At 38.9% G+C, this 15,313-nt stretch overlaps 1 protein-coding gene across 1 annotated transcript in view; it reads right to left on the bottom strand.

Moving 5' to 3' along the window:
• cfap61 (cilia and flagella associated protein 61) overlaps positions 1 to 15,313 on the bottom strand; it is a 107,155-nt gene that overhangs the window by 41,368 nt on the left and 50,474 nt on the right. The window contains exons 18-21 of the mRNA XM_078405589.1: positions 12,411 to 12,538; positions 8,502 to 8,597; positions 7,674 to 7,842; positions 3,748 to 3,916 (exon numbers count right to left, since the gene is read on the bottom strand). Coding sequence (XP_078261715.1) covers positions 3,748 to 3,916; positions 7,674 to 7,842; positions 8,502 to 8,597; positions 12,411 to 12,538 — 562 coding nt within the window. The remainder of the gene's footprint in view (positions 1 to 3,747; positions 3,917 to 7,673; positions 7,843 to 8,501; positions 8,598 to 12,410; positions 12,539 to 15,313) is intronic.

The following is a 15,313-nucleotide window of genomic DNA, read 5'->3' as shown; positions in this document are numbered from 1 at the left end:
GTGATCTGCCATTTCCCCATATTCCTTGATTCCGCTAGCCCCTAGAGCTCTATCTAACTCTCTTTTAAATTCATCCAGTGAATTGGCCTCTACTGCCTTCTGTGGCAGAGAATTCCACAAATTCACAACTCTCTGGGTGAAAAAGTTTTTTCTCATCTCAGTTTTAAATGGCCTCCCCTTTATTCTTAGACTGTGGCCCCTGGTTCTCAACTCCCCCAACATTGGGAACATTTTTCCTGCATCGAGCTTGTACATTCATTTTGTAATTTTATATGTTTCTATAAGATCCCCTCTCATTTTCCTAATTCCAGTGAATACAAGCCAAGTCTTTCAAATCTTTCCTTATATGACAGTCCCGCCATCCTGGGGAGTAACCTCGTGAACCTACGCTGCACTGCCTCAATAGCAAGGATGTCCTTCCTCAAATTGGGAGACCAAAACTGCACACAATACTACAGATGTGGTCTCACCAGGGCCCTGTACAACCGCAGAAGGTCTCTTTACTCCAATACTCAAATCCTCAAATCCTAGTATGAAAAATAACAACCATAATTATCATAAGATCCTATCTGGATCTTAGATGTCTAACAGGGAAGGAAGTATACTACCCTTGTTCAGTCTGATTTTGTGCCACCCCAGACCGAGCTCAGGAATGGGCAACAAATGCTGGAAAGGTCAGCAATGACCAATTCTTGTTTAAAAAAGAAATATTGAAAAATATGCGGAACTTTGTAATTAAATTACAAAGATAAATTATGTTGCACATTCTAGGCTTTAATTCTACTGAATTAAGAAGGTTAAGGGATGACTCCATTGATGATTTGTAAATGGTAATTAATGCGAGTCAACACGTGGAGAAATTGGGGTAATGGAGGAAGATAAAATAGAGCTACAAAATAATATTGAGTTGAATCCAATGTTTAAGAAATCGTACCAAGAATTTTGGTTGGGAATGGGCCCAGGAATTATTGGGTTAACATATGATAAACGGTTGACAGCACTGGGCCCCTTTCTCGCTGGAGTTTAGAAGGATGAGGGGGGAACCTCATTGAAATTTACCGAATAGTGAAAGGCTTGGATAGAGTGGATGTGGAGAGGATGTTTTCACTAGTGAGAGAGTCTAGGACCAGAGGCCATTGCCTCAGGATAAAAAGATGTATCTTTAGAAAGGAGATTAGGGAGAAATTCCTTTAGTCAAAGGGTGGTGAATCTGTGGAATTCATTGCCAGAAAAGATTGTGGAGGCGAAGTCAATGGATATTTTTAAGGCGCAAATTGAAAGATTCTTGATTAGTACGGGTGTAAAGGATTATGGGGAGAAGGCAGGAGAATGGGGTTGAGGGGGAAAGATAGGTCAGCCATGATTGAATGGCAGAGTAGGCTTGGTGGGCCGAATGGCCTAATTCTCATCCTATAACTTATGAACTTACAGAATGAAATTTCCAATCGTTATCCTGCACTATGAATAGTGGTTAAGAAACTCCTTGTTGCATTTCCAACATCATATTTAGTGGAACGTGGTTTTAGTGTGATCACCCAACGTCTGTCCAAGTAAAGAAATCAACTCCAGATTACTGAATGTGGTAATGTATGAATCCTGCTAAGTAACTTTAAACCAGATATTGGGAAACCGGTATCACTTCATCATCGGCCCATCCATCGCATTGAGAATTTATTGAACAATGAAGCAGTACTAAATGAGGTATCTAAGACTCTTGCTAAATGACTATCAAACTTTGAAAAGCTGGTATCACTGGATCAAGTTAATCAATTTTGTTAAATTAAATTAAAAAGTTGTAACTGGATTTTGAATAAATGTGCAATTAATTGTTACTGTTTTGAATTTTATTGCATTATTATCTTCTTTGGTCAGTCGTGCAAACCGCTATTCTGAATAATGCTTTTTATAGGGGGCACTGGGGATGAGTTTATGGTGCCAAGGGGGCAGTAGCCCAAAGATGTTTGACAACCACTGAACTATAGCAACCTTTCTGAGTATGTGTTAGGATGTTCTTCTATTTCTTCTGGCCAATAAACTACATCTGCCTGCTCCATCTTTGCTACCAAGGTCTGCAATGCAGCATCTAAAAACTAATGCCCAAAGTCTTGTCATTGCAACATTGTTGAGTTTAGTTTATTGTCATGTGTACCGTGAAAAGTTTTTGTTGCATGCTAACCAGTCAGCGGAAAGACAATACATGATTACAATCGAGCTATCTCCAGTGTACAGATACATGATAAAGGAAATAACGTGTTAAACGTTTAGTGCAAGGTAAAGCCAGTTATGTCCGATCAGAGATAGTCCAAGGGTCTCCATAGCTCATAAGTTGTAGGAGCAGATTCAGCCCATCAAGTCTCCTCCAATGAGGTAGGTTATTCTCAACTAAGTTTCTGTCATGGAATGACTGATAGGACCTGCACCAACCTCAAAGCACCGCTGAGTTATTACAATATACTTTGTGTAAAATAGGTGTTTGCATATTGAGTACCATATATAATACAATACTGACACAATTCAAACATAAGTGCCATTTTGACTAATATAATGCCTTGGAAAATCCTAAAAGGGAACATAGAAGATATATGCTATATCCTTTCTTCCTTTTTTTAATGTAAACTAGCTTCCAATGACCCTTGCCACTCAAAACTTTGTTAAAGTGACAGCCTACACATTGTGCTGGTAGTATTTGCATGTAGTTTGACAACAGAGAAGGAAAGATAACAAATATATTACTTTAGCCCTTAAAATGTACTGGGAGTTTTATGCTATTTGTGAGATGTTTCCACACACTGCGATTTCAACTGTAACATTTCAAGGACGAGAGAGCCTACACTTCATGGCCTGTGTGCTGATATCATGACCACATGAAAGAGTTGGTACTGCAAGAAATTCTACTTGAAATTGAGGGTGGTATCAAAGAGTTTTAAATTTTTGTAAGCATTTTTTGTGTGGCAGGCACTGCAAGGAAAATGCCGGCACGTACTGCGAGAAAAGTTAGTCCTTCTCAGCCCTGGCTTTCCCACTTTGTCTCACCATTACCAATGCTTTGGAAACCACCTCTATGTGCTAATTTAACACTAGTAACCACTCCACCAGGTATTTTTGTATTTCAGTTTCCAAACTAATTTCCATCTCCACCTAATTTCCTGTTCTCACATACAGCACAGAACATTAAGTATCAATCGAGTGAATAACTCAAAAACATTTTTTTAAAACTGGGCGACACAGTGGCGCAATGGTAGAGTTGTTGTCTCACAGCACCAGAGACCTGGGTTTGATCCTGACTACAAGTGCTGCCTGTATGGAGATTGTACGTTCTCCCTGTGACCGCGTGAGGTTTCTCCCATATTCTAAAGACATGCAGGTTTGTAGGTTGTTTCGGAAAGAACTGAAGAAGGATCTCGACCCGAAACATCACCCATTCCTTCTCTCCAGAGATGCTGCCTGTCCCGCTGAGTTACTCCAGCATTTTGTGTCTACCGCAGGTTTGTAGGTTAATTGGCTTCTGTAAAAAATTGTCCTTGTGTGTAGGGTAGAACTAACATGTGTGCGATCGCTGGTTGGCAAAGTCTCAGTGAGCCAAAGAGACCGTTTCCACACTATATCTCTAAGATTAAAACTACTGCTTCGACATTATTCCTTCTGACTTTTCATCGCCAACTGTGTGGGTACATTTACCATAATTAGTAAGGTTGGGGGTAATTCATTAGTATTCATAAAAGACCTTAAGTAAGATTAAACCCAGACCTTTCGGCTTTTCCGCACGTTTTTTGAGCCAATGCAGTGTATTTTCACATTCATTATGATCATTCAGTATGAAGAGGTTGGAAGGAACTTTCTCTGTAAATAGTTTGTTAGGATCCACAATCACATCCTTGTTACTTAATCGTATGTCCGCTCCTGTGGGACACGAAACCTACATAATAGAAAATATGTTTTAATCAGTCTTAGTTTTCTAAAATTTATTTCAACTATACTTTTATTGATTTAACACTGATGCCAGCTGTCCTTTTTTGCCTCCTGTCACCAGGAAAAATGATCTCCCTACATGCCCTTATTGCCTTCGGCATGACATCCAGCACCGTGCCAGTGAATCTGGAGGAGCAATGATGCATCGGCAGTCAACTTCCCTCACCTTGTTAACCTTGCAGGTAATTACAAAAAAACAGCAAACCTCATGCTTTCAAAGACCTTTTAATTACATGCACTGAAATTTTGCTTAACTTGTGTTATCATTGACCCCTTTATTCGCAATCATTTGAGTAGCTGTTAACAATTATGGAGCTACTCAGCCAAATTAACACTACAAACAAACAGTGTCTTCAGCTGTAAATGGAATGAAGTCAGAAAAGTCAAGACATATGGTTAAATTGATATGTGCAAAGTAGCAGGTATGAATTTTGTTTCCATTTACCATTTTTCCTCCTAAGCTGATGATTAGACCTAAGCAAGTGTTGCAAGAAATTCTCTATCTTAGTACAGATGGTGTATAAAGGGGAGTTTTTAATACGAGTCTTTGGGACTTCTCCTTGGACCAGCACCCAAGTTCTCCAGATCAGCCTTCACCAGCAGGAGTCCTCAGACGTGAGGGTGCTGCACCAATGCAGGAGAGGTTTGGGCCCAACTTGGTCTAGTATAATATAATGTTGTCGTTTTGAACCTAATTGTGTTACGTCTGAATGTGATTTATTTTATTTCCTTCCATACTAACATTTGCATATTGTAGGTTTGGATAGAGGGAATTTATTAATTTGCATTTTAACAATATTCTGCATTTCTACTGAAAGTTTTCATTTTAATCCTTGCATTCTGAAAGTCTTGAATTCAGATACAAACCACTTGTTAATGATTAGTTCCTTAGCTTATGTTTTTTTCTGGAGGGAGTGACCACCAACAAAGACAACACAACATGGGAAGAAGAAGAATTCCTGGGATAGCAGTTCTATCATAAGAGGAGAGGTTAAGCAGATGACATTAGCTTGGAAGAATGAGCGATGATCCCATTGAAATGTACTAAATTCTTAGGGGCTTGACGGCGGAAATGCGGCTTTGATCTTTCCTTTGGCCGGGGTATCTAGAGTCTTATAGCCTTAAAATAAGCCAGTGAACATTCAGAGCAACGTGAGGAGAACTTTCTTCACACAAAAGGTTATGAATCTTTGCAATTCTCTATCCAAGATGACTGTAGAGGCTCAATTGCTGAGAATATTTAAGATAAAGATTGATATGCTTTTAGCTATTAAGGGAATTGAGGGATGTGGGTTTATTCTAAGAAATTGTCACCAACATCAGCCATGATCTTAGTCAATGCTGCAGATCGCCGGAGAGGCTGAAGGGCTTAATTCAATCGGGGTCTTGTGCTCCTATTTTCTTATGTTAAAGTGCAATGAGTGCAGCTATTTTCCCGCGATGGTGGAGAGGAACCCTGTTTCCTCAAGAAAATAGGAGCAGGAGGAGGCTACCAGACTCCTCAAGCCCATCCCATCATTCAACGTGGTCATGGCTGATCACTGGTGGACACAAACCCTCTTCTGTGCCAGTTCCCATAACCCTCAATTCCTCAATCTTTCACAATTTATCTATCTCTAATGCAAGTATTTCTAATGATCTGGCTTCCACCAATAACTCGGGGTAGAACATTTCAGAGATTCACTACCTCTGAGAGAAGTATGTATGTACATACCTTCTATGTACCTCACTTTTAAATGACCACTTATCACGTAACTCCGCCCCGTATTCGTGACTCTCCTTTGTGAAAACATCTCAACATATACCCTGCGAAGCACCTTCAGGACCTTCTGTATTTGAATAAGGTCATCCCTTATTCTTCCAATCTCCAAGATCCAATGTATCTAGCATCTCATGATAGGACAACCCTCACATTGCTAGGAATTGGCCTGGTAAACTTCCATTTTCAAGTCAGGAGACCAAAGCTAGGCCCAGCAATCTAGATGTGGTCTCATCAGTGCCCTGTGGGATTGTCGCAAAACCAATTTATTTTTAAACTTTAAACCCTTCAGAATAAAGACCAAAACACCTTTTGACTTCTTAGCCACTGCTTCCCATCTGTTGTTGTGCTTGTATGAAGGGAAATTTTACGTCAGTTGGCATGAGCCCCGCAGCAACGGAAGGATTGAAAGAGCATTTGTGAGAGCAATCTACTTTCAAATGAGGATGTCGTGTGATTTATATGTTTTTCGGCATCCCGGCAGCAGCTAACAACTTTTGAAGATGAATTAATAGAGATTTTCTCCTGTGATGTGAAAGAGGCCTTCACAGGTCCTACTATTGTATTGATTATTGACATTCAGTGCAACTTCAGGGTTATAAAAAAATTACCAACACAGATAAAGTGGCTCAGTTGTATGTGATGACTTAGTGCTGCCTTGCCACAGACATCTATAGAGGCCAAGTCATTGGGCATTTTTAAAGCAGAGATTGATAGGTTCTTGATTAGTAAGGGTATCAAAGATTATGGGGAGAAAGTAGGAGAATGGGGTTGAGAAGGAAAAATAGATCAGTTATGATCAAATGGCAGAGCAGATTTGATGGGCCGAATGGAATAATTCTGCTCCTGTGTCTTCTGGCTAAGAAACTTGTATAAAAGGCATAATCAGGATATACATTCTTAGAAGCATATATCTCGCATTATCCTGCATATCAAACACACGCAAGGGCATGAAGACACAAGAGCCTAATGTTTTCATTAAGCTCAACGTGACTTTTCATTAAGCTCAACGTAATGCACAACACAAATGCATTGTGTATATACATAAAAACTAAGAAAAACTAATCACGATTTAATCGAATTTTCAGATCGATGTAATCCAAACATATTTTTATTTGATTTCTTAAAAGATTTATTTGAAATATTTTGTGGTTAATTCAGAGATATAGCATGGAAACAGGCCCTTCAGCCCTCCAAGTCCAGGCCATTGATTACCCATTCACACTATTTCTATGCTATCCCACTTTCGCATCAACTCCCTACGCACCAGGGGCAATTTGTATCAAGACCAATTAACCTATAAACCCACAGATTTTGGGGATGTAGGAGGAAACCAGAGCACCCAGAGGAAACCCAATCATTCACATTGAAACGTGCAAACTCCACACAAACAGGAACCAAGGTCAGGATCGAACCCTGGCCTCTGGCACTATGAGGCGGTGGCTCTACCAGTTGGGCCACTGTGCCATCGAGTGGCAAGATGCTCATTTCGTTCATAAACACTCACTCAACAGCTTTTGGAGATGGATCAATAACAAGATGGACTTGAATGTGACATATGGAAAGATCAAAGAGAAACCAGAGACGCAGAGAGTTGTGGATTCAGAAGTAAAGTAAGGGAGAAGAGGCTGTGTTGTTTATTACTGAGGCAAGAATTTTAATTAATATTACAATGCAGGAAATCCAAAAGTCAATTTCCAGAAACAGTATTAAGATAATGTCCAGATAAATTATCTCGATGCTTTGCAATAAACAGCCATCAGAACACACATGTACATTTACATGTAAAGAGTGGCCACGGTACTGTAAACAAAAAAAAAGAATATACTCGAGGGAGTAGCAGAAAGAAATTTAGCGAAAACAGGAATTAAATGAGAATGATTATGTGAAATCAGTAATCAATCATACTTGCTACATATTTTGCTTAGTGGGTACTTAGACTTACCTGGAACTGTTGTCCCGTACAAAGGATTAGATGTTCATATGGTACTTTTGTTCCACCAGTTACAATCACATGTTTGGCAGCTCTGTCAATGCCAATCATCTTGACGACCACTACATTAACCCAAGACTGCAATGACATCAGTGCATAATCGTCATGTTCATAGCTGTGACTGCAGAAGAAAATGAATATTTTTTTTAATTGACAATTTCACCCTTTCTAAAATTTACAAAACGTATTGTAAGCGATGAGTCCACAGTTTATACTATTGGCTAAGCAAAGCCTAGTCAAAGATCATGGGTATAAAATGGTGCGCGGAGCTAGAAAAAAAAAATCTTCTTCCAAAGTGACTAACAATCCCATGGGTAGCTCAGAGTAATCTAAATGAAATCTCAAAGGATACGAGATCAAGACTTCTTCAGGATTGCACTGAGGCATCAGGCCAGATTACGTGTTGAAGTCTGACTCGTGACCATCCGATAAGGAGATGACAGTGCAACCATTGAGCTGTTTATGATCATCAGATTTATCCTGCACAAATGAATGGGCAAACAATTTATCCAGTAAGGATATGACGTTAAGTTTAAGATACTTCCATATCTTCCATGAGATCGGCTTGTGTCAGTATTTTGAGTTAAGATTTCTATGCAATGTAATTCCATGTGATACCATCAACAGTGAAACAAGAAGTTCTTATTGCCCAGATCCATTTTTAATTGCTTATACCCTTTTGCTATTTTGTGTACCTTATTGCCATCCTCCTTCACATTATTGTTTGAAATAAAACGTAATTAAACATTTTCAGTTAATTATATCAGTTAGTGCACGTACCTTCTGGTTTGGAATCTTCGACAGGAGGGATGTGAGTGAAATGTAGGAACTGCACATGCTGTAATCAACGTAATGTTATTGAAGCGTAGGTGTGGGCTGCAAAAATTAAACCAGATAAATAAAAAACAAATGAATTAAATCAGCAGTAATCAACATTAAACCAAATACTGTACGGATAGAACCAGAGAAGCAGGTTTTGCGGAAGAGAGCCTGTATTTTCTACATGTCCACACGAACATGAAATCCAGCAAAACACAACCTCATATAAGGCTGTTGCTACTGCAGGGCATTAGTGGCGAAATAAGCCTCTTCTACCTTTCAGTGCAGGTCTTGATAAATCAATGGACCATATATTCATATGTCATATATGAACATATATAATTCAGTTCAGTTTAGTTTATTGTCACGTGTACCGAGGTACGGTGAAAAGCTTTTGTTGCATGCCAACCAGTCACCGTAAAGACAATACATGATTACAATGGTTATAATAGATCCCGGCCTTCAATACAATTTTCATGGTGATATATTTGAGGTAAGCCCCCTCTCCAGAAGAGCATATTCTGTGAATCTAGTATCAATTTATAAATGTTGGCCCAGTCATATGCAAGAAGAAAAATTGCTGTCAAGTCCCCCCTGTAAACGTAAGGAGGAATGTGGGAGAATATATTCAAAATATTTTTAATGCTCTCAAGCAGATGAGTAGTATGATATAAGCGTTGGAAGAGGGGATGGGAGGAAGCAGAAATGAAATCTGTCAGGAGCTGTTTGGAGGTCATTGAGTGCCAGTATGTTTAACTAACATGCTGGTTGTGATCTTCTAAAAATTTACTAGATTGGAAAATGGCAGCAGTAATTCACGATAAGAGGGAGACAGCAAGCAGGAAGCTAAAGTCAGTTAGTCTGTCATTATGAAAATGCTTGAATGCAGTATTACAAAAATAATAGCAGGACATTTAAAACTTAATAATACAATTAAGCAGAGTCGATGGGCTTTATAAAAGGGAAATTGCATTTGAAAGTCTTATTAGATTTTATTTAAGATTTAACATACAGGGGAATAAAAGAAAATAAGTGGATATTTTGTTTCTGAATTTCCAGAAGGTATTTACCAAGGTGCAGTGTAAAGGATTACTGCAGTGGCAAGAATATATGAGCATGGATTGTGGATTGGCTGACTATCAAAGAAGAGGAAATTGAGATCGGTCATTAGAGACACAAGAGACTGCAGATGTTGAAATCTAGTGCAACAAACAATCTGCTGGATGAACTCAGTGGGTTGAGTAACATCTGTTGGGAAAAAGGTCCCAATGCAACATTACGATCCAAAACGTTGACAATTGCTTTCCCACTACAGCTGCTGCTTAACCCGCTGCATTTCTCCAGCAGATTGCAGCTTGAGGTAAATCATCAAAAGGTTGCCAAGCTACAAGTTAGGTTTCAAGGTCAGTTTATTGTCACATGTACCAATTAAGGTACAGTGAAATTTGAATTACCATACAGCCATACTATAAAAAAGCAACAAGACACACAACTACATAAAAGTTAACATAAACATCCACCACAGCGGATTCCCCACATTCCTCATTGTGATGGAAGGCAATAAAGTCAGAACCTTCTTCCTCTTTTATTCTCCCGCGGTCGGGGCAGTCGAACCATCCGCAGTCGGGGCGATCGAAGCTCCCGCAGCTGGCGGTCGAAGCCCCCACATCGGGGCGATCAAAGCTCCCCCATCGAGGCGGTCGAAGCTCCTGCGGCTTAGAGTTCCCAAAGTCGGTCCCTAATCAGAGACCACGAGCTCCGCGATGTTAAAGTCCGCAGGATCCCACGGTTAGAGCCCCAAAGTCGACCCCGACAGGGATCGCGAGCTCCGTGATGTTGTCCGCAGGGTCCTACGGTGAAGCTCTCGAAGTTGGTCTCCAGCAAAGGCCGCCAACTCCTTGATGTTAGGCCGCAGTGCGAACGGAGATACAATATGGAAAAAAAATCGCATCTCCGTCGAGGTAAGAGATTAGAAAAAGTTTCCCCCAACTCCCCCCCTACCCACCCACCCCCCCCCATAAAACAAGCTAAAGAACACTGAAAACATACATTTAACACATACAAACAAACAACAAAGAAGGAAGGGACAGACTGACTGTTGGCGAGGCAGCCATTGCTGGCGCCACCCAGTGGCATGCCAATGGAATCTGTGCGGGGGCCTCAAATACTATACATATATAAATAACTGAGATGAAAGGACCAAGTGTATCCTAGTTCAATTTGAATTTGGTATAGTTGGGCAAGTAAGTTGTGAGGTTATGTAAAGTTTGACAGTATAGTTCAGTGTGGGTAAATGAAAGGTTATCTATTGTAGCAGAAACCATGTGACCGTATATCTAAAGTCTATTGTTATGGAGAACAGAGAGAACTAGGCCATTCAGCCCAATAATTCTACTATGCCGTTCAATCATGGCTGATCTGTTTTTCCCTATCAACCCCATTCTGCTTCCTATTCCCCATATCTTTAGACATTTGATACACAGTCACACAGTCCTATACGGTCACAGTGAGAACTTGTAACCTTTAACATCCTTCCTAATCACAAACCTATTAATCCCTGCTTTAAAAATACCCAGCCATCTGTGGCAATGAGTTCCATAGATTTACCACCCTCTGTCTAAAGAAATTCCTCCTCAACTCCTTTCTGAAGGTACGTCCTTTTATTCTGAGGCTTCTAGTATACAAAATTATGAGGGGAATAGATAGGGCCAATAGTAGGAAACTTTTCCCTATAACGGAGATGTCTAAAACCAGAGGAAATAAGTTTAAGGCGAAGAGTGAAAAAGCTAGAAGTGATGTGAGGAAGTTTTGTTTTCCCTCAGAGGGTGTTTGCAACTTGGGAAGGTGGTGAAAGGAAGTACTCCCACAACGTTTAAGAAGTATCTCGACGAGTACTTCAATTGTCAGGGTATAGATGGAAAAGAACTGAATGCTCATAAATGGGATTAGTATTGATGTTTACTTGATTATCAGTATGGACAAGGGGAGCTGAAGAGCCCGCTTCTATACTATATGACTCTATTGTGCAAACGGAGGGAGCCAAATTCAATTGTGACATTTGGAAAGGCATAATTGGTCTCGGCTAGTATGGCGATATGCAGAGATCAAATTATCTAGTGTGATTTTTTTCATAACTGACATGTAGACATAGAGGGATACAGCACAGAAACAGCCCCTTCGGCCCATCAAGTCTACCCTGACCATCAAATGCTCATTTAAACTAATCCTACATTAACCCCATTCTCCCTACATTTTATCAACTCCCCACAAATTCTACTCACACCAGGGGCAATTTGCAGAGGCCGATTAACCTGCTAACCCACACAACTTAGGGATGTGGAAGGAAATGGAGCACCATGAGGAAACCTATATGGTCACAGTGAGAACTTGCAAAGTCCACACAGACAGCCCGAGGTCAAAATTGAATCCAGATCTCTGGAACTGTAAATAGGATATACAAATAGAATGCTAAATAATGACAGTTATATTGCAAGTTTTCATCAATGTCGTAAATGAAAAGAGGTCACTTTCTGATTGAAGGTATTTATTCACAACATGCTGGAGTAACTCAGCAGGTCAGGCAGCATCTCGGGAGAGAAGGAATGGGTGACGTTTCGGGTCGAGACCCTTCTTCAGACTGAACATGGTTGTGATTGTGTTGTGTCTATAGGGGATTAGCACCATTGCTAGAGTGGTATTTTCAAGAAGTTGAATATCTTTCTAAAGTCTAAGGATGAAATTAATTAAAATTCTTTTACCAATATTCAGATGGTATTCAAGCCATATTCTTGCAGTATAGGACTTGATTATTTCCACCACTAATTAAAGTGTGTAAAACACACAGCCATTTAAAATGAAGAAATATATTACCAGAAGACCAATGTTTCCAGGAAGGAAATGCCAACTTCAGATGCACCAACCACCACTATTCGTGAATTTATGATTACTTTAGGCTCCATTGTCAACTTTCGGTTTATGTGATTTAGGGCATATTTTGTCTGAAAGGAAATGCACAAAGATTGTAAAAAGAACATAATTTTATGAAAGGCACATCATTTTATTTTTCATGTTTTTCTTGTTTTCATCTGAAACTATTGAATCTGCTGGAATATGGTTCATTCTGGTCCATTTAATGGATTAGGACTCCTGAGTCTGGCCAATAAATGGTGAAGAATTCACAATATCAGAATCCAACACACTCTTAACCCTACATGATATTTCACACCCAATCCTGCCTTCCTGCAGATGGCACAGTTGATTTTTCACCTTTCAGGTCCAGAAACACTGGGACTAATCAAGTAATTAGTACCCCCACTGACATCCAGTAATTAAGCAGACTGGAGTTGCAATCAGGAAACTGCATTGCTTCATACAAACCACCTAGTGTGATTGCCTGCTTGGAGAAATGTTGACTTAATATAAATACAGCAATATTAGAAATGCTCCTCCTGTGGTATTGCTTAATCAAGATTAATTACATTTTGGTTTATAACTGCAGGAATATTCTAACATGTACTCTGCAATCCATTATTCATTTCATTTATTAAGAACTGAGATTAAGATAGCAATTCAACTATAGACTATAAAATCTAATCACTTAGAAGTCATTTGCTATTGATAAGGAATATGAAGATGCTTGAAAACTTGCAAATTATAGACTGATAAATGTTTCACCCTTGATCAGCAAGAAATTACAACCTTAGTCATAGAGAAATACCACACAGAAAGAGGCTCTTCAGCCTATTGAGTATGGCTGACCATCAACCATCAATTTACACCAATCCTACATTTGTACCATTTAAAAAATATTAATTCTTATATTTGAATCATATTTTTTAAGTTTCACAGATTATACACAAATAAAAAGAACATGTTCTGTTCATAAATGTATCTCTAAATACAAATTATTAGTGAATCAGAGCATCACCATTCACATGTAAGAGTGGCGATAGATATCAGTTGCCTGTGCAACTCTCTCCCATTATTTCTTTGTGATGACTTCACAGGGGATAGTACAGAATATTAATTAATTCGATTGAATAAAATTAATTATATTCAAAATTTTAGAATTTCAAAATATCTTGTTATAATTCATTGACGACACCTTTTACCCTTTGCATCTCACGCACCAATTAAATGTATGGTTTTTTAAAATTCAGAATGTGCAAATACTAAAAATCCTCCAACATTCAAATGGAACACGTGTGTAGGAAAGAACTGCAGATGCTGGCTTGAATAAAAAGGTAGACACAAAATGCTGGAGTAACTCAGTGGGACAGGCAGCATCTCTGGAGAGAAGGAATGGGTCTGTCTGAATCAGTCTGAAGAAGGGTCTCGACCTGAAACATCACCCATTCCTTCTCTCCAGAGATGCTGCCTGTTCCGCTGAGTTACTCCAGCATTTTGTGTCCACCTTCAAATGGAACACTTCAGACTGGTGATAACATTTAAATAGTTTCATTTGTCACCTAAATAGTATGGCAAAGCTGCTAATGTGATCTAGTAATGTTCGGTCGTGTGAGATAATGCAGCAATAATATACAAATATTCATCACAACTGAGCTTTCTGCTGGATGACAAATCCAGCCCAATGCATTTTCAGTAGTTACTATTTCAATGTTCAAGATCATGAAGTGTCTGAAAACCTTTGAATATCATACTCAGATGTAGTGATAACTTTTTTTTCTTTATGCTTTATTTTCTGGTATTGGGTCCATTACATGTTCTCAGTTACTCTTGGGGAAATCAAATCTTGTTGATGGCATAGTGATATTTACATCTGAGCATCAGTAACTGAAATATTATTATCTTACTAAAGTTCTATAAATTTTATATTAACCATATGTGCACGTGGACTTTTGACAGGATTCAAAAAAATTTAAACAATGATTGATATAATTTGAAATGTCATACTGTTGCTCTGAAATAGAAATGGAAAGTAACATTTCAGCATCTCTTCCCCCATGTATGACAATACAATAGATTGAGAAAGAGAACATGAGATTCCAAACACATTACACAATTCCCTGAAGATTACAGCTGTTGTGCTTTAGTAATGTGCTCCTTCCAGTTAGGCAAGGTATAGACTAATTGGCATCAGAGAGTTTAAGATTAGGTGGATTGGTCCCAGAACACACCTTATTTCAAAAATCCATTAACAGAATGAGCTGAATATGGCACTCAAAGGAGTGATCAAAGCTGATTGCTGCTGAGATCAATGTAATGTTATTTTTCTCTGGTTTTGCAAAATTGTGTTGCTTTTTAATCGCCTTTTAGTTGTGTCGTTGGATTTATTTATTTGTTATTCTCCCTTTTCTAAAAAAATCTGTTCGTTCTTACTTCTTCCTTTGGTGAATTTCAAATGACTATTACATACAATCCCAATAAAATTGCATTAAAAATAATTATAAGCTCTTCAGAAGATTTGTCTTGTTATATATCTTTGCATTTTAGTATAAGGATAAAACTGGCAATTAGGCTTTTTTTTAGGTTTCCTTTTCATATATCAGAACTGCAATATTTGTCACAAAGGGCAAGACCAAACAATTCTTTACCCATGCTTGAAGTAGGTGTAAGCCTCTTGCAATTGAAAGGTTTGACTGAATTGCAATTCATCCACTTAATTTCCAGAATATCAAAACCCATTTATCAATCACAATGACTGCAACTGTCATACCTTTGTAGGTTAAAAGAGGTTAAAATAATAAGCATGCACAATCAACCTGCAGATGCTCAATGGAGTGTTGGTGCACACAAACTTTATGCAGCCATTC

Source organism: Rhinoraja longicauda, chromosome 9 (assembly GCF_053455715.1).
Source record: "Rhinoraja longicauda isolate Sanriku21f chromosome 9, sRhiLon1.1, whole genome shotgun sequence".
NCBI lineage: Eukaryota > Metazoa > Chordata > Chondrichthyes > Rajiformes > Arhynchobatidae > Rhinoraja > Rhinoraja longicauda.
The sequence above is the reverse complement of the archived record's forward strand: the minus strand, read 5'-3'. Positions and strand labels throughout refer to the sequence as shown.